The sequence below is a fragment of the Pseudophryne corroboree genome, chromosome 10 (assembly GCF_028390025.1).
Source record: "Pseudophryne corroboree isolate aPseCor3 chromosome 10, aPseCor3.hap2, whole genome shotgun sequence".
Taxonomy (NCBI): domain Eukaryota; kingdom Metazoa; phylum Chordata; class Amphibia; order Anura; family Myobatrachidae; genus Pseudophryne; species Pseudophryne corroboree.
Genome location: NC_086453.1, coordinates 250,412,463 through 250,440,357, shown reverse-complemented (window position 1 = coordinate 250,440,357; position 27,895 = coordinate 250,412,463). Strand labels below are relative to the sequence as shown.

At 48.2% G+C, this 27,895-nt stretch overlaps 1 protein-coding gene across 1 annotated transcript in view; it reads left to right on the top strand.

Moving 5' to 3' along the window:
• Positions 1-253: 253 nt before the first annotated feature.
• The window catches only part of ZW10 (zw10 kinetochore protein), a 174,888-nt gene continuing 147,246 nt past the window's right edge, over positions 254-27,895 (top strand). Inside the window, exons 1-2 of the mRNA XM_063943187.1 lie at positions 254-549; positions 27,190-27,324. Coding sequence (XP_063799257.1) covers positions 445-549; positions 27,190-27,324 — 240 coding nt within the window. The 5' untranslated portion in view covers positions 254-444. The remainder of the gene's footprint in view (positions 550-27,189; positions 27,325-27,895) is intronic.

The window sequence follows — 27,895 nt, the reverse complement described above, 5'->3', positions numbered from 1 at the left end:
GTCTTACCACAGGTGGTGGCAATCATAAATTAAGAGAAAAGTCCAGAAGCAGAGCAATCTGTCCCTTCTGGAGAGGGTCATGTTGGGAGGTATGCCATCCTTTGGCTGCTGATGTATGCCGCCAATTGCATGTCTATGCTGCAGTGCATGCCGGGAAATGTAGTACTGACATCTACAGGCAGTTTTGAACTTCACTTACCATCATGCTTTGCAATCCCGGACACAGCTCCCTGAGCCTTAGCGCTCGGCTGTCAGCGGCCGCTTCGCTGTGCATGCCGGTTATTGTAGTACTCGCTTAGTGACACTTCCATTCCTACACACGGCACACAGGCGGCTACTGAACTACAATCCCCAGTGCAGCCGGAACGGGGGCTGAATCCCGTAGTTTGAAAGCGGCCCCGTCAGCGCCCGGGACGGTGGGGACGAAGTGAGTTGGTCGGTGGGATGGCGTCGTTTGTAACGGAGGTGTTGGCTCATTCTGGTCGCCTGGAGAAGGAGGACCTGAGCACGAAGATAAGCCGCCTGTCCCGTAGGGTGGAAGAAGTCAAGGTCTGTGCTGCTGCCGCGCAGCTGTGTACATACATGTAGGCTGTGACTCCAGGAGGGATACAATGCTCTGCTCCTGGACTTCCCTCTTAATGTATGATTGCCGGCACCTGTGGTAAAACACCTTTCTTATCCATTAGCCTGTTCAACACAGGTGCCGGCAATCATACATTAAGTCCAGGAGCAGATTCTGTCCCTCCTGGTTGTGTTGGGAGGTATGTCTTATTAACAGTTATTTACTGTGTATACTGAACACATATTCCTCATCGTTTAACAGAGACTGTGGGCTAGATGCATCATCGTGCTTGGAGAGTGATAAATTGGAGCGAAAAAGCACCAGCCAATCAGCTCCTGACTGTCATCTTTCAAACAGGGCCTATGACATGGCAGTTAGGAGCTGATTGGCTGGTGCTTTTTCTCCAATTGATCACTCTCCAAGCGATGATGCATCTAGCTCTGTATCTGATATTCACATTGATCCTTGCTCCATGGAGCTTACAATCTATATCCCCTGCATGCAAGGGGCTGCTGGTTGTCCCCAGCTGGGAGCCCTGGTGGGATGTCTCAGGTGCAGCACGCAGCTGCTCATAGAGTCTCCGTTCACTTTGCAGAGCAGGCTCAGAAAGAGATACTCATAGGCTACTGGTATCATCTTACCGGAAGGCTATTCAAAACCGATCTGAGTACACCCCGTCAGTGGCCACTGAGCATGCGTAACAAATTGAAATTCCCTATTCCCATCCAGCCCGCCGAGACCGACCAGCTGTCGGTCGAGCCCATCCAGCCCGCCGAGACCGACCAGCTGTCGGTCGAGCCCATCCAGCCCGCCGAGACCGACCAGCTGTCGGTCGAGCCCATCCAGCCTGCCGAGACCGACCAGCTGTCGGTCGAGCCCATCCAGCCCGCCGAGACCGACCAGCTGTCGGTTGAGCCCATCCAGCCCGCCGAGACCGACCAGCCGTCGGTCGAGCCCATCCAGCCCGCTGAGACCGACCAGCTGTCGGTCGAGCCCATCCAGCCTACCGAGACCAACCAGCTGTCGGTCGAGTCCATCCAGCTGGCCGAGATTCAGGTTTATCTAGCCGGCCGAGCCCATCCAGCCAGAGAAGACTCAGCAGCCTGCCGAGGCCGAGCCTATCCAGGCCGAGCCCATCCAGTTGGCAGGGACCCAGCCACCGGCTTAGTCCATCCAGCCGGATCTGACCCAGCTGCCAGTCGAACCTATCCAGGCTGAGCCCATCCAGTTGGCAGAGACCCAGCCACCGGCCTAGCCCATGCATCCAGCCGAGACCATTCAGTCTGAGCCCATCTAGCTGGCTAAGACCAAGCTGCTGGCCTAGCCCATTCAGCCGGCTGAGAACTGGCCGCCGGCCCAGCCCATCCATCCATCCATACAAGAACCAACTACCGGATGAGACCATCTATCTGGGCTAGAACCAGCCGTTGGCCGAACCCCAGCTGCCGGTCAAGGCCACCCAGCCTGATGAGAACCAGCTGTCTGGTGAGCCCGTCCAGTATATTATTTTATACATCGCAAAACAAAAAAAACAGCTGCCAGCAGACCGAAGCCCAGCTGTGGGCTGAGACCATCCAGCTGCTGGCCGAGACCATCCAGCTAGCTGATCCCCAGCTGCCGGTTAAGACCATCTAGACTGCCAAGACCAGATGAGAACCAGCCGCCGGCTGAGACCATACAGCCAGCCAGCCAGAGGTGTATCTAGGGGTCTGAGCGCCCCAGGCAAAGTAAGGAACTGGCGCCCACCACCTCCCCCACCCAGAGACATGGAGGGGGGAGTTAGATAGGCTGAGGTCAGGGACACTGAGGGAGAATTACAGGGAGGGTGCGGGTAGGGACAATGAGGTGGAGGACTTGCAGGGAGGGTGCGGGTAGGGACAATGAGGTGGAGGACTTGCAGGGAGGCTGAGGTCAGGGACACTGAGGGGCAAGTACAGGGAGGGTGTTGGCAGGGACACTGAGGGGGAATTACAGAAGTGTGCGGGCAGGGACACTGAGGGGCAATTACAGGGAAGGTGTGGGCAGGGACACTGAAGGGGAATTACAGGAGAGTGCGGGCAGGGACACTGAGGGGCAATTACAGGGAAGGTGTGGGCAGGGACACTGAGGTGGAATTACAGGAGGGTGTGGGCAGGGACACTGAGGGGGGAGTCACAGGGAGGCTGAGGTCAGGGACACTAAGGGGAATTACAGGAAGGGTTCGGGTATGGAAAATGAGGGAGGGACTACAGGGAGGCTGAGGTCAAGGACACTGGGACAATTACAGGGAGGGTGCGGGAAGGGACACTAAGAGAGAATTACAGGAGTGTGCGGGCAGAGACACTGACGGGGGAGTCACAGGGAGGCTGAGGTCAGGAACATTGAGGGAGAATTACAGAAAGGGTGCAGGTGGGGACACTGAGGGAATTACGGGGAGGGTACGGGCAGGGACAATTAGGTGGAATTACAGGAGGGTGTGGGCAGGGACACTGAGAGGGCAGTCACAGGGAGGCTGAGGTCAGGGACACTAATGGGGAATTACAGGGAGGGATCGGGTATGGAAAATGAGAGGGAGGGGCTACAGGGAGGCTGGGGTCAAGGACACTGAGGGACAATTACAGGAAGGGTGCGGGAAGGGACACTATGAGGGAATTAAAGGAGGGTGTGGGCAGGGACACTGAGGGGGGAGTCACAGGGAGGCTGAGGTCAGGGACACTAAGGGGATTTACAGGGAGGGTTCGGGTATGGAAAATGAGAGGGAGGGGCTACAGGGAGGCTGAGGTCAAGGACACTGAGGGCAATTACAGGGAGGGTGCGGGTAGGGACACTAAGGGGTCAATTCTATTCTCCGACAGTTGAATAGCGCCGGGTGTTTGCTCCCGACGCTATTCAATTCAGCTCCATTTAAGTCGGCGATGGCCCGTTCTCGCCGACTAAACAGGTTGAATTGCCGGGAGAACGGGCATTCTCCGACTTAACTCCCTGGCGCGAGGCTGATTCCCGACAGAATCAGCCTTGCGCCGGCCGCGCGGCAGCACTTTTGTCTGGTTTCTTCTCCCATCCCCCAGGGATGAGAGAAGAATTCCCGACAATTGAGGGTCACTCGTCTCTGTATTGAATAGCGCCGGGAGCAAACTCCCGGCGCTATTCAACTGTCGGAGAATAGAATTGACCCCTAAGAGGGAATTACAGGAGTGTGCGGGCAGGGACACTGACGGGGGAGTCACAGGGAGCCTGAGGTCAGGAACACTGAGGGAGAATTACAGGAAGGGTGCAGGTAGTGACACTGAGGAGGAATTACGAGGAGGGTGCGGGCAGGGACACTGAGAGGGAATTACGGGGAGGGTACGGGCAGGGACAATTAGGTGGAATTACAGGAGGGTGTGGGCAGGGACACTGAGGGGGCAGTCACAGGGAGGCTGAGGTCAGGGACACTAATGGGAAATTACAGGGAGGGATCGGTTATGGAAAATGAGAGGGAGGGGCTACAGGGAGGTTGAGGTCAAAGACACTGAGGGCCAATTACAGGGAGGGTGCTGGAAGGGACACTAAGTGGGAATTATAGGAGTGTGCGGGCAGGGATACTGAGGGGTAATTATGGGTAGGGTGCGGGCAAGGACACACTGGTCTAGATACCTCTCCATACAGAGCTCTTTGTAACCTGTGATTCAGACTGCCAGGATAGACCATGCCGTGCAGCTACGGTACCACAGAAAATGTACAGGTATGCTCATGCTGCACTGCTGACTGGTGCTGATTGTAGTGGCTGCTGTTTGGTGACAGACTGCGTGGGACCAATGAGAAGGGGAGCGGATGAGGAAGAGGAGTTGCCTCGCCCCTCCCCATACCTGGAAGTGCCCCGCTCCCTGGCTATATTCACCATCATTGTGACTGTAGTCACAGAGGTTGTCTGAGTGCAATACGCTACTGCGAGTCCGGCAGTGGATGAGCACTGCTAAGGGATGTACTCAGTGAGAACTACTATCTCATTCTACCCCCTGGCTCGGGTGGCACTGCCGGACGGCGCTCCCCCTTGGCCGGTGCCCCTGGCAAGTGCCATCCTGGCCAATAGGAAGATACACCCCTGCAGCCAGCCTCCGGCTAAGACCATCCAGTATATTTTTTAATATATAAATAAAAACCAAAAAAAGATAAGAGCTTATCTCCTTAAATTTAAGTGTGAAAACTCTTTATTTGTAGTTATCTTTTCACTCCGGCTACATAGTCAGGGGACATCTCTTTGTTTAAATTATTCAGGCCAGTCCATGCTGGTGTGTCTTTCCAGTCTAACATGTCACCCAAGAGACCCGCACAGGTGAAAATAGTAAATAAACTAGGTGTTGATTAGGTTTATTACGCTGGGAGACACTGCATGACGGCAAACAAATCAGTCCCAAAATGTAGTGTACAAATAATCACAAAGAACATTATCCAGGAGATCCATCAATCCCACCCATATGCTTAACTTGTTCAGCAACACAGACCTGTCTACATAGTGGTTCAATATTACTTTATCTAGCAGCAAATTGTGGCCCCCAAGGTGAATCAGGGTTGCCTATCATTGCCACAGACCCACATCATCATACCTAAAGCCCCGTACACACGGGGAGAGATGTGTGCTGAGCGATATATATCCGTGATCGCTCAGCACACATTTCTCCCCCCGCTCAGCACAGTGCGATGTGTGCTGAGAGAGGGGGGCGGGACGGGGGCGCTCCTTTCACCCAGCAGTGAAATGAGCGATGTGCTAGATTGTGCCTACATGCAGGCCAATCTAGCACCGTCGATAGCGACGCGTGGGACCGCGCATCGCTATTGCTATCGTTGTGGGGCATACACACGGAGAGATCCATGTTTAAGTTCTAAGTGATCTCGTCAGATGCGTTACAGACTGTACTATCCTCTTCGCCGACAGTACACAATTGTTACCAACTATATTTGTTAGCGTGCATTGAGGAAACTGAGGAACAGATATTTTGTTTTCTCTTTATGGCAATGGAGGTTGAGCAATGGAGGAGTGCGCTGTGACAAAATAGTAATTGTGTTTCACTGCTGTACTTTTTCTGGTGCATTTATATTTGAAAATATAAACACTGCCGGACAGGTTTAATATCGTCAGTCCAATAATATGCTACAATGTACTAAATGTATCCATCATATATAGACACACTATTAAATGCAACAATGTATTATGAGTCAGGATCCCAAACGCAGGTCACCTGAACACAACCCGGGTGTATTTAATTGAATGAGAAATACTCCGGTTACATGGCTGTTCATTTGAAAAGTCTGAAAGTCTTGCACATTAAGGGGTATATTCAATTGAAGTCGGATCCATTCCGACATTCATTTGTCGGAATAGATCCGACCTGGGATATTCAATGCATTATCAAAGTCGAATAGAGATGCAGGAGTGGGCGGCTGTGACATCCTCCTGCTCTCCCCGTCTGGCTGCCCGCGGCTCTCCCCGTCACTGCTCCCACATCCCACTCTCTTCAACTTTTTTTAAAGTCGAAGTGACATGGTTGAAAAGGGGGCCAAATTCACAAGCACATGGATCGGAAGCTATTCCGCCGATTCACGTGCTTTTCGACAAGTCGAATTCCTCGACTTGTCGAATATATATTGAATCTCGGAACACCTTCCGACCTAAAAAAGTCGAAAACTGACGTCTTTTCGACAGACGGCCGCTTTCGACTTCAAATTGAATATACCCCTGTGGGAGAGAAGGCTGACAAATGAGGAAAAGGACAATAATTATTTTAAACAGAGGAATCTCTACAGTCCACAAATCATGGCTTGTAAAGTGTAACTAATACCCCTTTCACACAGGACCTGAGTTTATCTGCAAATTACCGGGTAGAACTTCATCACCCGGGAATTTGCTTTTCACACAGAAATGCAAATTCCCGGGTAAAGAATTTCTACCCGGTAATTTGCCATTAAACACCTGTCCTTTTTCTGTGTGAAACGGTCAACCTGGGTTGAAATTCCAGAGACTTCGAACCAGGAATTTACAAGGGTCGGAGACCCAGGAATATCGATCCGGGTTGACCCTTTCACACAGACAAAATACCTGTTTTGATGCGCAAATTACTGGTTAGAAATTCTTGACCCGGTAATTTGCTTCCCTGTGTGAAAGGGGGTCAGACAGGGACCGGCAAAACTACCCGGCACTGAAATGCCAGGTAATTCAGACTTTTCTGTCAGGAAAGGGTGTTAGTAAGAGATCATTGTGGTAATAAAGCTTGCATCATCACATGTCAGAATGGCCTTACTTTTTTTTGTCTCTATCACTAACAATCCTTAAGGCATCAGCCGTTTTATATCATTCTCTGTACCAGCTGATAAATAAAGGCTGCAACAGGCCAGTACTGGACTGTATACATGTAATGGACTTGCAATTAATAGACTGTACTTCACCAGTACCATGAGCTACTGGTAACTAACTGGCAGCTGTGCAGTAGTGTATCAGATCTATTGTTTATTGAAATGTAATCTCAAAAAAGTAGGGGGTTAAATCAGCAGAATTGTATAACAAATTAGCTCAGTGATCTCTAAAATGTGTCGTTTAAATAAGCTTGCGTGTGTGTCAGAGGTGGACTGGACTAGAAAACTAGTCTCGGAAATTTCTGAAGCCACCCTAAATTGAAGGGAGGGAGAGTCTATGTAGGGGGCGCACTGTCTGATGGCATATCTAGAAGGAACTGATGGTATACAGGTTGAGTATCCCTTATCCAAAATGCTTGGGACCAGAAGTATTTTGGATATCGGATTTTTCCGTATTATGGAATAATTGCATACCATAATGAGATATCATGGTGATGGGACCTAAGTCTAAGCACAGAATACATTTATGTTTCATATACATCTTATACACACAGCCTGAAAGTCATTTTAGCCAATAGTTTTAATAACTTTGTGCATTAAACAAAGTGTATGTACATTCACACAAATCATGTATGTTTCATATACACCTTATATACACAGCCTGAAGGTCATTTAATAACTTTGTGTATTAAACAAAGTTTGTGTACATTGAGCCATCAGAAAACGTTTCACTATCTTAGTCTCACTCGAAAAATTCCGTATTTTGGAATATTTGGATATGGGATACTCAACCTGTATTAATAATTGCCTATGATAATGATGATATGAAATTGAATGTAATTGTATTTTGTCCATTGTGAATAAATTCAATGCACCTATTGTGAATACACTTAATTAATGATCAAGTGTGGTAAATTTAAGCGAAACAGGCTTGTAATGTAAGAAGTGTTTTTATGTTTTTGTTTTTTTAAGTATTGTAATATGTGTATTCTTATGTAATTATTTTTAAAAATTAATGAAAATGACTCTAATAAATAATGCTGCTGTGTGTCCCGGTGTAGAGACTCTCAGTCCTGCATACATTCCCTGTATGTTGATCTGAAGACTAAAGGTGCATACACACTTGCCGAGAAAATTAGCGATGTCGCTCATTTTCACCCTTCCTGAGCGACGTTGCTCACTTTTTCAGCAAGTGTGTATGCCGCCGCCGACCAGCGATGCGCAGCCCCGTGGGTCTTAACGACCCTCGCTGTTGGCCATGCAGGATGCTCAGTTTGGTCTGTCATCCAAGAGCTGCCTGCCCGGATGCTGCGTGACCTCACTGAGCGATATGAACGTCCTATTGCTCGGTGTGTATGCCCAACCACCCTGGCCAGGGAGGGGAAACACTAGGCGATGTCGCTCATAGAACATGTCGCCTAGTGTGTACCCACCTTAACAGTGCTAAATGTAGGTCTCAAAGTTCCAGACTGTAAACAGGATTTGATATATTTTAATAGTTCATGAACTCTGTCCAGCTTTACTAGTTTGTTACAATGGACACATCTGGAAGATAATGGCAAATGTGGGTGTGTGTCCAGATGATTATTGAGGACCTACTGTAGGAGCCAGTAAGGCAGTCTACACATACTGCAGGCAATCTCAATACAGTCTGATTAAAACGACCATATGGGGTTGACCCCATATCATTCGGATCCCTTATTACATATACAGGTTGAGTATCCCATATCCAAATATTCCGAAATACGGAATATTCCGAAATACGGACTTTTTTGAGTGAGAGTGAGATAGTGAAACCTTTGTTTCTCTAACGTCCTAGTGGATGCTGGGACTCCGTCAGGACCATGGGGAATAGCGGGCTCCGCAGGAGACAGGGCACATCTAAAAAAGCTTTTAGGTCACATGGTGCGTACTGGCTCCTCCCCCTATGACCCTCCTCCAAGCCTCAGTTAGGTTTTTGTGCCCGTCCGAGAGGGTGCAATCTAGGTGGCTCTCCTAAAGAGCTGTTTAGAAAAGTTTTTTTTTAGGTTTCAATCTCAGTGATTCCTGCTGGCAACAGGATCACTGCATCGAGGGACTTAGGGGAGAGATTTCCAACTCACCTGCGTGCAGGATGGATTAGAGTCTTAGGCTACTGGACACTTAGCTCCAGAGGGAGTCGGAACACAGGTCAGCCTGGGGTTCGTCCCGGAGCCGCGCCGCCGATCCCCCTTACAGACGCTGAAGAGACGGCAGAACGGAGGTCCGGAAAGCAGGCGGCAGAAGACTCCTCAGTCTTCTTGAAGGTAGCGCACAGCACGGCAGCTGTGTGCCATTGTTGTCACACGGCTCACTGACTCAGTCACGGAGGGTGCAGGGCGCTGCTGGGGGCGCCCTGGGCAGCAATATAATTACCTTTAGTGGCAAAATAAATACATCACATATAGCCATTAAGGCTATATGTATGTATTTTAACCCAGGCCAGTTTCTTAAAAACCGGGAGAAAAGCCCGCCGGAAAAGGGGCGGAGCTTATTCTCCTCAGCACTCAGCGCCATTTTCCTGCTCAGCTCCGCTGGTGAGGAAGGCTCCCAGGTCTCTCCCCTGCACTGCACTACAGAAACAGGGTAACAAAGAGAAGGGGGGCATAAATTGGCGATATTTATATATTAAGAGCGCATATATAGTAAACAACACCTTCTAGGGTTGTTTATATACATTTATAGCGCTTTTGGTGTGTGCTGGCAAACTCTCCCTCTGTCTCCCCAAAGGGCTAGGGGGTCCTGTCTTCGATTAGAGCATTCCCTGTGTGGCTGCTGTGTGTCGGTACGTGTGTGTCGACATGTATGAGGACGATGTTGGTGTGGAGGCAGAGCAATTGCCGATGATGGTAATGTCACCCCCTAGGGAGTCGACACCGGAATGGATGGCTTTAGTTATGGAATTACGTGATAATGTCAGCACATTACAAAAGTCAGTTGACGAAATAAGACGCCCGGCAAACCAGTTAGTACCGGTTCAGGCGTCTCAGACACCGTCAGGGGCTGTAAAACGTCCTTTACCTCAGTCAGTCGACACGGGTACCGACACAGATGAATCTAGTGTCGACGGTGAAGAAACAAACGTATTTTCCAATAGGGCCACACGTTATATGATCACGGCAATGAAGGAGGCTTTGCAGATCTCTGATACTGCTGGTACCTCAAAAAGGGGTATTATGTGGGGGGTGAAAAAACTACCTGTATTTTTTCCAGAATCAGAGGAATTGAATGACGTGTGTGATGAAGCGTGGGTTAACCCCGATAGAAAACGGCTAATTTCCAAGAAGTTATTGGCATTATACCCTTTCCCACCAGAGGTTAGGGCGCGCTGGGAAACACCCCCTAGGGTGGATAAGGCGCTCACACGTTTATCAAAGCAAGTGGCGTTGCCGTCTCCTGATACGGCCGCCCTCAAGGATCCAGCAGATAGGAGGCTGGAAACTACACTGAAGAGTATATACACACATACTGGTGTTATACTGCGACCGGCAATAGCCTCAGCCTGGATGTGCAGTGCTGGGGTAGTGTGGTTGGATTCTCTGACTGAAAATATTGATACCCTGGATAGGGACAGTATTTTATTGACTCTAGAGCAATTAAAGGATGCTTTCCTTTATATGCGAGATGCTCAGAGGGATGTTTGTACTCTAGCATCAAGAGTAAGCGCGATGTCCATATCTGCCAGAAGAAGTTTATGGACGCGACAGTGGTCAGGTGATGCGGATTCCAAGAGGCATATGGAAGTATTGCCATATAAAGGAGAGGAATTGTTTGAGGTCGGTCTTTCGGACCTGGTGGCCACGGCAACTGCCGGCAAATCCACTTTTTTACCTCAGACCCCCTCCCAACAGAAAAAGACACCGTCTTTTCAGCCGCAGTCCTTTCGCTCCTATAAAAAGCGACCAAAAGGACAGTCTTATCTGCCGCGAGGCAGAGGAAAGGGTAAGAAAGGGCAGCAAGCAGCCCCTGCCCAGGAACAGAAGCCCGCCCCGGCTTCTACAAAGCCATCAGCATGACGCTGGGGCTTTACAAGTGGACTCAGGAACGGTGGGGGGTCGACTCAAGATTTTCAGCAATCAATGGGTTCACTCACAAGTGGACCCGTGGGTCCTGCAGATAGTATCTCAGGGTTACATGCTGGAGTTCGAAAGGTCTCCCCCTCGCCGGTTCCTAAAGTCTGCTTTACCAACGTCTCCCTCAGAAAGGACGTCGGTTTTGGAAGCCATTCACAAGCTGTATTCTCAGCAGGTGATAGTCAAGGTACCCCTCCTACAACAGGGAAAGGGGTATTATTCCACACTATTTGTGGTACCGAAACCGGACGGTTCGGTAAGGCCTATTCTAAATCTGAAATCCTTGAACCTGTACATAAAGAAATTCAAGTTCAAGATGGAGTCACTCAGAGCAGTGATAGCGAATCTGGAAGAAGGAGACTTCATGGTGTCCTTGGACATAAAAGATGCTTATCTACATGTCCCGATTTACCCCTCACACCAAGGGTATCTCAGGTTCGTGATACAAGACTGTCATTATCAGTTTCAAACGCTGCCGTTTGGGTTGTCCACGGCCCCTCGGGTCTTTACCAAGGTAATGACCGAAATGATGGTTCTTCTACGAAGAAAAGGCGTATTAATTATCCCTTACTTGGACGATCTCCTGATAAGGGCAAAGTCCAGAGAACAGCTGGAAGTCGGTGTAGCGCTAACACAAGTAGTGCTTCAGCAACACGGGTGGTTTCTAAATCTTCCAAAATCTCAATTGACCCCGACAACACATCTGCTGTTCCTGGGCATGATTCTGGACACGGTTCAGAAAAAGGTATTTCTCCCGGAAGAGAAAGCAAGGGAGTTATCCGAACTTGTCAAGAACCTCCTAAAACCAGGAACTGTGTCAGTACATCAATGCACAAGAGTCCTGGGAAAGATGGTGGCTTCGTACGAAGCGATTCCATTCGGCAGATTCCATGCACGAACATTTCAGTGGGATCTGCTGGACAAATGGTCCGGATCGCATCTGCACATGCATCAGCGGATAACACTGTCACCGAGAACAAGGTTGTCTCTCCTGTGGTGGTTGCAGACTGCCCATCTGTTAGTGGGCCGCAGATTCGGCATACAGGACTGGGTCCTGGTGACTACGGATGCCAGCCTACGAGGTTGGGGAGCAGTCACAAAGGGAAGAAACTTCCAGGGCGTGTGGTCAAACCTGGAGACGTCTCTTCACATAAATATACTGGAGCTAAGAGCGATCTACAATGCTCTAAGCCTGGCAAAATCGCTGCTTCAGGGTCAGCCGGTGTTGATCCAGTCCGACAACATCACGGCAGTCGCCCACGTAAACCGACAAGGCGGCACGAGAAGCAGGAGTGCAATGGCAGAAGCTGCAAGGATTCTGCGCTGGGCGGAGAATCATGTCGTAGCACTGTCAGCAGTGTTCATCCCGGGAGTGGACAACTGGGAAGCAGATTTCCTCAGCAGACACGACCTTCACCCGGGAGAGTGGGGACTTCATCCAGAAGTTTTCCACATGATTGTGAACCGTTGGGAAAAACCAAAGGTGGACATGATGGCGTCTCGCCTCAACAAAAAATTGGACAGGTATTGCGCCAGGTCAAGAGACCCTCAGGCAATAGCTGTGGACGCTCTGGTAACACCGTGGGTGTACCAGTCAGTGTATGTGTTCCCTCCTCTGCCTCTCATACCAAAGGTACTGAGAATTATACGGAAAAGAGGAGTAAGAACAATACTGGTAGCTCCGGACTGGCCAAGAAGAACTTGGTATCCGGAACTTCAAGAGATGCTCACGGAGGATCCGTGGCCTCTACCTCTAAGAAGGGATCTGCTTCAGCAGGGACCTTGTATGTTCCAAGACTTACCGCGGCTGCGTTTGACGGCATGGCGGTTGAACGCCGGATTCTAAAAGAGAAGGGCATTCCTGAGGAAGTTATTCCTACTTTAATTAAAGCCAGGAAAGAAGTGACCGCACAACATTATCACCGCATTTGGAGAAAATATGTTGCGTGGTGTGAGGCCAAGAAGGCTCCAACGGAAGAATTTCAATTGGGTCGATTCTTACATTTCCTGCAAGCAGGATTGTCTATGGGCCTCAAATTGGGGTCCATTAAAGTTCAAATTTCGGCCTTATCAATTTTCTTCCAGAAGGAATTGGCGTCAGTGCCTGAAGTACAAACTTTTGTCAAAGGTGTACTACATATACAACCCCCAATAGTGCCTCCAGTGGCACCGTGGGATTTGAACGTGGTTCTAAATTTTCTCAAATCTCATTGGTTTGAGCCTTTAAAATCGGTAGATTTAAAATACCTTACATGGAAGGTAACCATGCTGTTGGCCCTGGCTTCAGCCAGGAGAGTTTCGGAGTTGGCAGCTTTGTCATACAAAAGCCCATATCTGATATTCCATTCGGACAGGGCAGAATTGAGGACACGTCCTCAATTTCTCCCTAAGGTGGTTTCGGCATTTCACTTGAACCAGCCTATTGTGGTGCCTGCGGCTACTAGCGACTTGGAGGACTCCAAGTTACTGGACGTTGTCAGAGCATTAAAAATATATATTTCAAGGACAGCTGGAGTCAGAAAATCTGACTCGTTGTTTACATTGTATGCACCCAACAAGTTGGGTGCTCCTGCGTCTAAACAGACGATTGCACGTTGGATATGTAGTACAATCCAACTTGCACATTCTGTGGCAGGCCTGCCACAGCCTAAATCTGTAAAGGCCCATTCCACAAGGAAAGTGGGCTCATCCTGGGCGGCTGCCCGAGGAGTCTCGGCATTACAACTTTGCCGAGCAGCTACGTGGTCAGGGGAGAACACGTTTGTAAAATTTTACAAATTTGATACTCTGGCTAAAGAGGACCTGTAGTTCTCTCATTCGGTGCTGCAGAGTCATCCGCACTCTCCCGCCCGTTTGGGAGCTTTGGTATAATCCCCATGGTCCTGACGGAGTCCCAGCATCCACTAGGACGTTAGAGAAAATAAGAATTTACTTACCGATAATTCTATTTCTCATAGTCCGTAGTGGATGCTGGGCGCCCATCCCAAGTGCGGATTGTCTGCAATGCTTGTACATAGTTATTGTTACAAAAATCGGGTTATTACTGTTGTTGTGAGCCATCTGTTCAGAGGCTACTTCGTTTGTGTTATCATACTGTTAACTGGGTTCAGATCACAAGTTGTACGGTGTGATGGGTGTGGCTGGTATGAGTCTTACCCGGGATTCAAGATCCTTCCTTATTGTGTACGCTCGTCCGGGCACAGTACCTAACTGAGGCTTGGAGGAGGGTCATAGGGGGAGGAGCCAGTACGCACCATGTGACCTAAAAGCTTTTTTAGATGTGCCCTGTCTCCTGCGGAGCCCGCTATTCCCCATGGTCCTGACGGAGTCCCAGCATCCACTACGGACTATGAGAAATAGAATTATCGGTAAGTAAATTCTTATTTTTTTGATGGCTCAATGTACACAAACTTTGTTTAATACACAAAGTTATTAAAAATATTGTATTAAATGACCTTCAGGCTGTGTGTATAAGGTGTATATGAAACATAAATGATTTGTGTGAATGTACACACACTTTGTTTAATGCACAAAGTTATAAAAAATATTGGCTAAAATGACCTTCAGGCTGTGTGTATAAGGTGTATATGTAACATAAATACATTCTGTGCTTAGATTTAGGTCCCATCACCATGATATCTCATTATGGTATGCAATTATTCCAAAATACGGAAAAATCCCACATCCAAAATACCTCTGGTCCCAAGCATTTTGGATAAGGGAGACTCAACCTGTATAAATTTTGTGTGCTTGAAGGTTTTAATCGCATTAGTCAAAGGTACCCCTGAAAATGAGCATTGTGCGGCCACCCATAAATGTGAAACATCACCAAAAATGTGCTTTCTACACCCTTGTCAGTCATAATTCTGTCCCAAAATGAAAAAAAAATAATTAAAAAATTTGAAGCGGAAGTGCATGTACACAGCAAGAAACTCCGCCCATTTAACTTACTGTACCTTTAAATTGAATTATGCAAACGAAATGCCTGGCAGGCAAAATCCAAAGCATTTCATGTAAAACCAGCACATTCTGTGCATTTCCTGATAAAGCATTTGTGTGCTTGTAATACCCCTTTCACACCGCAGCTTATACCCGGTATTTTGCCGTTTTAACTGGCTTCCTAAACGGGTCAAGCTGCGATGTGAAAGGGTCCCCTTCAATTTACCGTTTTCAAAATACAGGTATTTTGAAACGGTAAAAAAGAAGGGTCCTACCCATTTCAGTCCCATTTCACTGTGCAGTGTGAAAGGGTCTGAAACGGTATTTGCAAGCCCCAGCAGGTCATAGGCTGTCTCCATGTGTGATGTCAGCAGCCACAACCAGGAAACAGCTTGGAAAACACAGGAGACACATGTGAGAGTGGCTTTATAAAAGTTTAGATGGGAAAAACACGGAAAAAAATGGCGTGGGGTCCCCCCTCCAAAGCATAACCAGCCTCGGGCTCTTCGAGCTGGTCCTGGTTCTAAAAATGCGGGGAAAAAATGGACAGGGGATCCCCTGTATTTTTAAAACCAGCACCGGGCTCTGCGCCTGGTGCTGGTGCAAAAAATATGGGGGACAAAAAGCGTAGGGGTCCCCCGTATTTTTTACACCAGCATCGGGCTCCACTAGCTGGACAGATAATGCCACAGCCGGGGGTCACTTTTATACAGTGCCCTGCGGCCGTGGCATTAAATATCCAACTAGTCACCCCTGGCCGGGGTACCCTGGGGGAGTGGGGACCCCTTCAATCAAGGGGTCCCCCCCCCCCCCAGCCACCCAAGGGCCAGGGGTGAAGCCCGAGGCTGTCCCCCCTATCCATTGGCTGCGGATGGGAGGCTGATAGCCTTGAGTAAAATGACAGAATATTGTTTCTCTATCGTCCTAGTGGATGCTGGGGTTCCTGAAAGGACCATGGGGAATAGTGGCTCCGCAGGAGACAGGGCACAAAAGTAAAGCTTTACGATCAGGTGGTGTGCACTGGCTCCTCCCCCTATGACCCTCCTCCAAGCCTCAGTTAGATTTTTGTGCCCGGCCGAGAAGGGTGCAATCTAGGTGGCTCTCCTAAAGAGCTGCTTAGAAAAGTTTAGCTTAGGTTTTTTATTTTACAGTGAGTCCTGCTGGCAACAGGATCACTGCAACGAGGGACTTAGGGGAGAAGAAGTGAACTCACCTGCGTGCAGGATGGATTGGCTTCTTGGCTACTGGACATTAGCTCCAGAGGGACGATCACAGGTACAGCCTGGATGGTCACCGGAGCCTCGCCGCCGGCCCCCTTGCAGATGCTGAAACGAGAAGAGGTCCAGAATCGGCGGCAGAAGACTCCTCAGTCTTCTAAAGGTAGCGCACAGCACTGCAGCTGTGCGCCATTTTCCTCTCAGCACACTTCACACGGCAGTCACTGAGGGTGCAGGGCGCTGGGAGGGGGGCGCCCTGGGAGGCAAATGAAAACCTAATTTGGCTAAAAATACCTCACATATAGCCTCCGGGGGCTATATGGAGATATTTAACCCCTGCCAGAATCCACTAAAGAGCGGGAGACGAGCCCGCCGAAAAAGGGGCGGGGCCTATCTCCTCAGCACACAGCGCCATTTTCCTTACACAGCTCCGCTGGTCAGGACGGCTCCCAGGCTCTCCCCTGCACTGCACTACAGAAACAGGGTAAAAAAGAGAGGGGGGGGCAAAATTGTGGCAAAAATATATTATTAAAGCAGCTATACAGGGAGCACTTATTATAAGGTTATCCCTGTCATATATAGCGCTTTTGGTGTGTGCTGGCAAACTCTCCCTCTGTCTCCCCAAAGGGCTAGTGGGGTCCTGTCTTCGTTAAGAGCATTCCCTGTGTGTCTGCTGTGTGTCGGTACGTGTGTGTCGACATGTATGAGGACGATATTGGTGTGGAGGCGGAGCAATTGCCAAATATGAGGATGTCACCTCCTAGGGGGTCGACACCAGAATGGATGCCTTTATTTATGGAATTACGGGATAGTGTCAACACGCTAAAGCAGTCGTTTGACGACATGAGACGGCCGGACAATCAATTAGTGCCTGTCCAGGCGCCTCAAACACCGTCAGGGGCTGTAAAACGCCCTTTGCCTCTGTCGGTCGACACAGACCCAGACACAGGCACTGATTCTAGTGGTGACGGTGACGAATCAACCGTATTTTCCAGTAGGGCCACACGTTATATGATTTTGGCAATGAAGGAGGCGTTACATATAGCTGATACTACAGGTACCACTAAACAGGGTATTATGTGGGGTGTGAAAAAACTACCTATAGTTTTTCCTGAATCAGAAGAATTAAATGAGGTGTGTGATGAAGCGTGGGTTGCCCCCGATAAAAAAAATGCTAATTTCAAAGAAGTTATTGGCTTTATACCCTTTCCCGCCAGAGGTTAGGGCGCGCTGGGAAACACCTCCTAGGGTGGACAAGGCGCTCACACGCTTATCAAAACAAGTGGCGTTACCCTCTCCTGAGACGGCCGCACTTAAAGATCCAGCAGATAGGAGGATGGAAAATATCCAAAAAAGTATATACACACATACAGGTGTTATACTACGACCAGCTATAGCGACAGCCTGGATGTGCAGTGCTGGGGTAGCTTGGTCAGAGTCCCTGATTGAAAATATTGATACCCTGGATAGGGACAATGTTTTACTGTCTTTAGAGCAAATAAAGGATGCTTTTCTTTATATGCGTGATGCACAGAGGGATATCTCCACACTGGCATCACGGGTAAGTGCTATGTCCATTTCGGCCAGAAGAAGTTTATGGACGCGACAGTGGTCAGGCGATGCGGACTCAAAACGGCATATGGAAGTTTTGCCGTATAAAGGGGAGGAGTTATTTGGAGTCGGTCTATCGGATTTGGTGGCCACGGCTACAGCCGGGAAATCCACCTTTTTACCTCAAGTCACTCCCCAACAGAAAAAGACACCGACTTTTCAACCGCAGCCCTTTCGTTCCTTTAAAAACAAGAGAGCAAAGGGATATTCATATCTGCCACGAGGCAGAGGAAGGGGGAAGAGACAGCAACAGGCAGCTCCTTCCCAGGAACAGAAGCCCTCCCCCGCTTCTACAAAAGCCTCAGCATGACGCTGGGGCTTCTCAAGCGGACTCGGGGGCGGTGGGGGGTCGTCTCAAGAATTTCAGCGCGCAGTGGGCTCACTCGCAGGTAGATCCCTGGATCCTGCAGATAATATCTCAGGGGTACAGGTTAGAACTAGAGACGAATCCACCTCGCCGTTTCCTGAAGTCTGCTTTACCAATGTCCCCCTCCGACAGGGTGACGGTCTTGGAAGCCATTCACAAGCTGTACTCTCAGCAGGTGATAGTTCAAGGTACCTCTTTTACAACAAGGAAAGGGGTATTATTCCACTCTATTTGTGGTACCGAAGCCGGATGGCTCGGTAAGACCTATTCTAAATCTGAAGTCCTTGAACCTGTACATAAAGAAGTTCAAGTTCAAGATGGAGTCACTCAGAGCAGTGATAGCGAACCTGGAAGAAGGGGACTTTATGGTATCCTTGGACATCAAGGATGCGTATCTCCACGTTCCAATTTACCCCTCACACCAGGGGTACCTCAGGTTCGTCGTACAGAACTGTCACTATCAGTTTCAGACGCTGCCGTTCGGATTGTCCACGGCACCTCGGGTCTTTACCAAGGTAATGGCCGAGATGATGATTCTTCTTCGAAGAAAAGGCGTATTAATTATCCCATACTTGGACGATCTCCTAATAAGGGCAAGGTCCAGAGAACAGCTAGAGATGGGATTAGCACTGTCTCAAGAAGTGCTAAAACAGCACGGGTGGATTCTGAATATTCCAAAATCCCAGTTAATTCCGACAACACGTCTGTTGTTCCTAGGGATTATTCTGGACACGGTTCAGAAAAAGGTTTTTCTCCCGGAGGAAAAAGCCAAGGAGTTATCCGAGCTTGTCAGGAACCTCCTAAAACCAGGAAAGGTGTCTGTACATCAATGCACAAGAGTCCTGGGAAAAATGGTGGCTTCTTACAAAGCAATTCCATTCGGCAGATTCCACGCAAGAATTTTCCAGAGGGATCTGTTGGACAAATGGCCAGGATCGCATCTTCAGATGCACCAGCGGATAACCCTGTCTCCAAGGACAAGGGTATCTCTTCTGTGGTGGTTACAGAGTGCTCATCTATTGGAGGGCCGCAGATTCGGCATACAGGATTGGATCCTGGTGACCACGGACGCCAGCCTGAGAGGCTGGGGAGCCGTCACACAAGGAAGAAACTTCCAGGGAGTGTGGACGAGCCTGGAAACGTCTCTTCACATAAACATTCTGGAACTAAGAGCAATCTACAATGCTCTAAGCCAGGCAGAACCTCTGCTTCAGGGAAAGCCGGTGTTGATCCAGTCGGACAACATCACGGCAGTCGCCCATGTGAACAGACAGGGCGGCACAAGAAGCAGGAGTGCAATGGCAGAAGCTGCAAGGATTCTTCGCTGGGCGGAAAATCATGTGATAGCACTGTCAGCAGTGTTCATCCCGGGAGTGGACAACTGGGAAGCAGACTTCCTCAGCAGACACGACCTTCACCCGGGAGAGTGGGGACTTCATCCAGAAGTTTTCCACATGCTGGTAACCCGTTGGGAAAGACCAATGGTGGACATGATGGCGTCTCGCCTCAACAAAAAACTGGACAGGTATTGCGCCAGGTCAAGAGATCCGCAGGCAATAGCTGTGGACGCGCTGGTAACGCCTTGGGTGTACCAGTCGGTATATGTGTTTCCTCCTCTGCCTCTCATACCAAAAGTATTGAGAATTATACGGCAAAGAGGCGTAAGAACGATACTAGTGGTTCCGGATTGGCCAAGAAGAACTTGGTACCCGGAACTTCAAGAGATGATCACGGAAGATCCGTGGCCTCTACCTCTGAGAAGGGACTTGCTTCAGCAGGGTCCCTGTCTGTTTCAAGACTTACCGCGGCTGCGTTGGACGGCATGGCGGTTGAACGCCGGATCCTAAAGGAAAAAGGCATGCCGGAAGAAGTCATTCCTACTTTGATTAAAGCACGGAAGGAAGTAACCGCGCAACATTATCACCGCATTTGGCGAAAATATGTTGCGTGGTGCGAGGATCGGAGTGCTCCGACGGAGGAATTTCAACTGGGTCGATTCCTACATTTCCTGCAATCAGGATTGTCTATGGGTCTCAAATTGGGATCTATTAAGGTTCAAATTTCGGCCCTGTCGATTTTCTTCCAGAAAGAATTGGCTTCAGTTCCTGAAGTCCAGACTTTTGTTAAGGGAGTGCTGCATATACAGCCTCCTGTGGTGCCCCCAGTGGCACCGTGGGATCTCAATGTTGTTTTGGACTTTCTCAAATCTCATTGGTTTGAACCACTAAATAATGTGGATTTGAAATATCTCACATGGAAAGTGACCATGCTACTAGCCCTGGCTTCGGCCAGGAGAGTGTCAGAACTGGCAGCTTTATCTTACAAAAGCCCATATCTGATTTTCCATTCGGACAGGGCAGAACTGCGGACTCGTCCGCATTTTCTCCCTAAGGTGGTGTCAGCATTTCATCTGAACCAGCCTATTGTAGTGCCTGCGGCTACAAGTGACTTGGAGGACTCCAAGTTACTGGATGTTGTCAGAGCATTGAAAATATATATTGCAAGGACAGCTGGAGTCAGAAAATCTGACTCGTTGTTTATATTGTATGCACCCAACAAGATGGGTGCTCCTGCGTCTAAGCAGACGATTGCTCGTTGGATCTGTAGCACAATCCAACTTGCACATTCTGTGGCAGGCCTGCCACAGCCTAAATCTGTAAAGGCCTACTCCACAAGGAAGGTGGGCTCATCTTGGGCGGCTGCCCGAGGGGTCTCGGCATTACACCTTGAGGAAGATAACAGGCTGTTATCGAAACGCGTTGGTGAACGGTATCCTGGGTACACGTGGAGGACTCCCTTGCTGGCATCTTTACTCTTTGGGGACGCCTGATTGTTTTGCATGCTCAATTGTCTACTCGTTAGACCTACAAAATTGGTGAGAGTCCACCTGTCCCACTTTTTAACTTATTAAATTGTTTTTATGTTATTACACTATTGGACCCTCTTTCATTGCATATGATCTTCAATTGAGTTCATGTGGAGGGAGATCCCATTCGTTGAAGATTAGAAGGGGAGATTTTCTGACGGTGACCTGACGTCTTGATTTTGAGACAAGTGATTTTGTCTACTATCTGTAGACCAATCCATCCGGTACGGGTTCACGCCAGAATACCACTTCCTTATATAATTGTATACAGTATCACACTATTATACATTTTCCGCCTAGGTTTATACAACACTAGATTCTGTATGAGAGTCATACCACCAGATCAGACCCTGTGAAGCGCCCGTGTATTGGTGTGGTAATATATTTCCTTCTGTACATTTATTTAGTGTGGGTGACACTATTTACCACTATATCCAGGCTGCTTTTTTTGGCGCATGAGTGTAAGATCAAAACCATTGTTCAATCATCTTGGGCGGCTGCCCGAGGGGTCTCGGCATTACAACTTTGCCGAGCAGCTACGTGGTCAGGGGAGAACACGTTTGTAAAATTTTACAAATTTGATACTCTGGCTAAGGAGGACCTGGAGTTCTCTCATTCGGTGCTGCAGAGTCATCCGCACTCTCCCGCCCGTTTGGGAGCTTTGGTATAATCCCCATGGTCCTTTCAGGAACCCCAGCATCCACTAGGACGATAGAGAAAATAAGAATTTACTTACCGATAATTCTATTTCTCGGAGTCCGTAGTGGATGCTGGGCGCCCATCCCAAGTGCGGATTATCTGCAATAATTGTACATAGTTATTGTTAACTAATTCGGGTTATTGTTGTAGGGAGCCATCTTTTAGAGGCTCTTCTGTTATCATACTGTTAACTGGGTTTATATCACAGGTTGTACGGTGTGATTGGTGTGGCTGGTATGAGTCTTACCCGGGATTCATAAATCCTTCCTTATTGTGTACGCTCGTCCGGGCACAGTACCTAACTGAGGCTTGGAGGAGGGTCATAGGGGGAGGAGCCAGTGCACACCACCTGATCGTAAAGCTTTACTTTTGTGCCCTGTCTCCTGCGGAGCCGCTATTCCCCATGGTCCTTTCAGGAACCCCAGCATCCACTACGGACTCCGAGAAATAGAATTATCGGTAAGTAAATTCTTATTTTTTTTCCAATAGTACTACAAGTCCCAGCAAGCCTCCCCCGCAAGCTGGTACTTGGAGAACCACAAGTACCAGCATGCGGGAGAAAACCGGGCCCGCTGGTACATGTAGTACTACTGGAAAAAAAATACCCAAATAAAAACAGGAGACACACACCGTGACAAGTACAACTTTATTACACACTGCCGACACACACATACTTACCTATGTTGACACGCCGACTGCCACAGTCTCCGACGATCCGAGGGTACCTGTGAAAAAAATTATACTCACCTGCCAGTGTCCAGAGATAAATCCACGTCCAGAGATAAAATCCTCGTACATGGCAAAATAAAAACACGCACACCCGTACCAACCTGCCTTTAGAAAAAGACGCCCTGCTGGCGTTGAAACGCGTTAGGATACAGGCTTTTTTTCACAAGGATCCACACTCTCATCAGCTGCTGCACCCACGGTTTGTCCGTGTAGAGAAGCCCACGGACACAGCGCTGCCATTGGGAGCACCTGCACCTGCAATCCACTTCCAATCCCCGTAGCTCCGGCTGAGCACGCCATCTGGGGAAAAGATATTCACGGGTGCTGTTCCCTTGCAAGCCCGGCGCAGACCGGCGTACTCCGGAAAATCAGCCCAAATAGCCTCCTGTCTGCAAGTGCGGAGGTACCGGAGGCAGTGTGATCTACCTGCACGGCCTTACAGGCACACTGCACGGCGCAGCAATACCATACCCGCTGAGGCTCTGGTGTGTGTCTCTGACAGCACAACGAGACGACACCAGGGAGCAAGGAAAACACAGGCTCCTGCCCAGCGGAGGTAACTTACCAATGTATCTTTACAATTAACCATCTATACATATGGATCTGTGACGTATTCAGTACCTTGTGGCTTACCAAGGCGTGAGTGACTTTTATTATGTTACTATATTAATCAATTAATTCACATACATTTTATATTGAAGTTTGTTTGCATTTTAGTGCATTTAAAAAAGTGAATAGCCTCAGGCACAGCTTTATATATTTTTTTCAAATATGTGCATATAAGTTTACAATTTATAACTGGTTTCCTGAGGAAATTGATTAAGAAGCTCGCATACAGTGCACAGTTTTTACAATTGTGAAATTTTGTTCTATCATTTTATTTCTCCCGGGAGTGTGTTGTAACCTTAAAAATTGTATTTGAATAAATGCTTTTATAAAATTCACCCGATTGTCCAGCGCCACCTGTTATTTTGTTGGTAGTGGTTTATGTAAGGGATTGGCAATTCCCTTTATCAGGAGGCTGCTGACAATCTCAGTGCAGTGTTTTTCACCCAAGCGCTTAGTTTCTTTTCCTTCACACCCGTACCAACGGACTGAAAGGGGTCCCATGTTGACACATGAGACCCCTTTCCACGAATGCCGGGACATCACGTGACTCCTGTCACTGAGGTCCCTTCAGCCAATCAGGAAGCGCTACTCCGTGGCGCTCACCTGATTGGCTGTGCGCGTCTAAGCTCAGACAGCGCATCGCAAAGCCTCTCCCATTACTTTCAATGGTGGGAACTTTGCCGTCAGCGGTGGGGTTACCCGCGGTCGGACTGCAAGGTTCCCACCATTGAATATAATGGAGGGAGCTGTGCGATGCGCTGACAACTCAGACACGCACAGAGCCAATCAGCAGAGTGCAAGGACGTTGCGCTCGCTGATTGGCTTACGAGACCTTTCAGTGACAGCACTCACGGGGGGGGTCTCTCTGCAGTCTGCATTCGGGGAAAGGGGTCCCATGTGTCAACACGGGACCCCTTTCAGTCCGCTGGTCGGGTGTTCGTTTTCTTTTTTTGACAAGTACGAGGATTTATCTCTGGACCATGGATGAGGTGAGTATATTTATCTTTTATTTTCAGGTATCCGTGGATTCTACTTGGAGAAGAGGACCGATGTCGGCGTGTGAACATAGGTAAGTATGTGTGTGTCGGCAGTGTGTAATAAAGTTGTACTTGTCACGGTGTGTGTCTCCTGTTTTTATTTGGGTATTTTTTCCCCAGTCGTACTACAGGTACCAGCGGGCCCGGTTTTCTCCCGCATGCTGGTACTTGTGGTTCTCCAAGTACCAGCTTGCGGGGGAGGCTTGCTGAGACTTGTAGTACTATTGGAAAAAACAATATTCTGTCATTTTACTCAAGGCTATCAGCCTCCCATCCGCAGCCAATGGATGGGGGGGGACAGCCTCGGGCTTCACCCCTGGCCCTTGGGTGGCTGGGGGGGGGGGGACCCCTTGATTGAAGGGGTCCCCACTCCCCCAGGGTACCCCGGCCAGGGGTGACTAGTTGGATATTTAATGCCACGGCCGCAGGGCACTGTATAAAAGTGACCCCCGGCTGTGGCATTATCTGTCCAGCTAGTGGAGCCCGATGCTGGTGTAAAAAATACGGGGGACCCCTACTCTTTTTGTCCCCCGTATTTTTTGCACCAGCACCAAGCGCAGAGCCCGGTGCTGGTTTTAAAAATACGGGGGATCCCCTGTCCATTTTCCCCCCGCATTTTTAGAACCAGGACCAGCTCGAAGAGCCCGAGGCTGGTTATGCTTTGGAGGGGGGACCCCACGCCATTTTTGTTCTGTATTTTACCATTCCATCTAAAAAAAAAAATTATTTAAAAAAATATATAAATAATACTTGTGCCTCCAAAAAAGACAAACCAAGTACCTAATCCCATCTAATATAAATAGATATGCTTCAAGCTGCTGGGTTCCATCGTACGACTATCCAAATTATTAATAATGAATTAATTAATAATTATTAATAATGTGTGGGCCAGAAAAGTCCATTTATAATGACAACCACTGTTTTCTATGGGTGAAACGGGTTCAGTGTGAAAGGTACCAAAACGGTAATGAAATGGTAATTTACTGGTTACAACATGAGATGTGAAAGGGGTTTAACTGCTCAGACCCGTTTTAAGAACCGTTTCAAATACCATTTCAAAAGCAGGTTTTGCGATGTGAAAGCAGCATAAGTGACCCTTGCTGCTGGTACTTTTCCAATCCATCTGAATAATGTGTCCATGGTAAGAGTATATCCTTTTCATTGCTTGGAAACAATTTTGTATGAAACATGAAGCCAGACCTGGTGGGGAAAGTATTTGCAGTAAATGTCGTGTTTCTATATGTGGTTGGTAGATGTTTACACAGGGTTAATTGGTAACAAAGTTACAGCAGTCACTACTCCTAACGCTTGTCAGGTTGTGTACTTGGCACAATGCAGCGATGTGTTTCCAGGTTCATGTCAAAACAGTGGCTCACACCACACTTGTCAGTTTCCTACAACAAGGCATTTGTTCTAGATGCCGCTTATCGCTGGTGAAAGCTTAGATGATATATGTGGTACTTGGTACAGAGAATGTATACTTATAGGCAGAGCAACATTTGTGTCCAGAGGGTTTAGTATGAAATACCTACAATCAAAATACCGACATTTAAAATGCCTACAAGGTCAAAATACCGACATTTAAAATGTCGATGGGTCAAAAAGTCGACTCAAGTTTTTTTCATTTTTTTTTTTTTTTTGGTGTGCATGTCGACATGGACACCGTATAAGTGTACCGCGTCCAGAGGCGTTACCCTTCAACTTTCTTTCGAGACGAAAGGGATGCAGTGCTACAATATGCCCTAATATCTTAATAAATATAGCAACATTTTACCCTACATTTGCACTCTGGTATATGGTGTTTTTGAAGTACAGTAGCAATGTGGCTTATAATACCCTTGTCTAGATCTGGGTTGTCCAAATCAAATGTCATTTTGTGCGTCAAATGCAGCAACTGTTTATTTGACCCTCTATTCATCTGTTATGCAGTTGGCAGGCCGCACGTCGGGGGCACCATACCGCTGCTGGTATACCGGCGAGGTAGGTGATTCCCCCTCTGAGTGTCCACGACACGCACGGAGGGAGAACAGAACCTGTGGCGCGCATGGCTCGCCACCGAGTCCGCAAGAGGCTTTGTTGCACTCACACCCTACCGGCATTCTGCCGCGCGGGATGCCGATGCCTGTATACTGACAATCTGCATCCTGTGCGGCGGGATCCCATACTGAACCCCTTCATCCCTGTTCATGTAATTATTTGAGCAGTACTGCTATAAAAATGGGTGGTATTCAGTATGCCGCTTGTTGGGATCCCGGCGCACACTATACTGGCGCCGGAATCCCGACACCTTTTCTCCCTCTTGGAGGTCCACGACCCCCCTGGAGGTAGAAAATATAGCTTGGCGCGCGCCACCGTGCCTGCAGCGTGGGAGCGCAGTGAGCTTGCCAAGGGGCTTATTTGCGCTCGCCCCGCTGTCGGCAAGCCAGCGGTCGGGATCCCGGCACCGGTATGCTGGCCACCGGGAACCCGGCCGCGGGCAACTCATACCACACCCTAAACTGATGGTATTGAACTGATCATCATGGAGGGAATTCAATTCTTTTGGGTGTTGGTATAATGGGTGCCCAAACTAACCAATTCAATTGTCCTGGGTACCCATTAATTATCGTGCTTGTTGTGCCAGAATAGACTATGGCGCATAGCAGTTAAATCCTTCTTTAATCCTGGTTGGGGTGCCCAATCTACAAACTTTTCAATTGTTTCTTCTCGCCACCTCAAGAGGCTGCGAGAAGAAATGTTTACCCCTGCTGCACTCATGGCTGAATGGTGCAACAATTGAATTACTCCTTCGGTCTGCATCTAGTGGCAACCATGGGGGAAAACAATCAAATCACCCCCTATGTTCCACATATGCTTTCTGAAGCATCTTAAAATAAATGAATATATATAATATATATATAATATATATATATATATATATATATATATTATTATTATACAGTTAAAAAAAAACTAATTTCACTTCAGGAAAGTCATGAGAATAAATGACTCCTTTTAAAAATCATCAGCTGACAAAAATATTCTAAATAGCAGAGGAATGTTATGTAGATATGTTTTGTGTATGTGTTTTGTCTATTAAAAGGTTAGTTTGGCATGTAAATTGCTTCATTATGTCTGTCTTCAGCTTACATGTGTTTGACCTTATTACTGCAGGGTGAGGTATGCGACATGATCAATAAAAAATATGATGAGTTCCTTCCCAGCATGCAAAGTGCTGAAGATCTGGTGACGCAAGTAAATAATCTGAACAAAGAGGTAGACATTTTGAAGTCGACAATTGAAAATGAGGTGAGTGCTAGTTTGTGTAGCAGTGTCAGATGCGTCTTCACACATCTATCTTCAGTACGCTATGCATACTTGCCTGAGTGAGTCGTCAGGTGCCGCGCAACTCATCGGGCGTCTGTTTTTGGTCAAAAATGCATCTTAGTCGCAGTGCGACTAGGACACACGAGGAGACTGCTGATTTATCTTGATATAGTACACTTGTATATTGTGTGTGACTGAGTCTGTATACGGAGCAGAACAGAACCTGTGTTGGAAGAAAGCTGCGGTAGATACTTTGTAGCACTTTGTGTACAGATTCAGAGACTCAGTCGCACACAGATATACAAGTGTTATATATCAAATTAATCAGCACAGTCTCCTCGTGTGTCATAGTCGCATTGCATTGTGAGTAAGATGCATGTTCTGCAAAAAAGCCACCCGACACTAGGAGATTCTCATGTGACCTTGTGTGTCAAAAGGGGCTGTGATGTGGGTGGAATGGGGTGCTGATATTTATGTTCTGCTATTTCTTTGTGAATAAAATACAAAGATGGATTTAAAATTAGCCTGTTTCCAAATGTTATAGTTTGGCTCC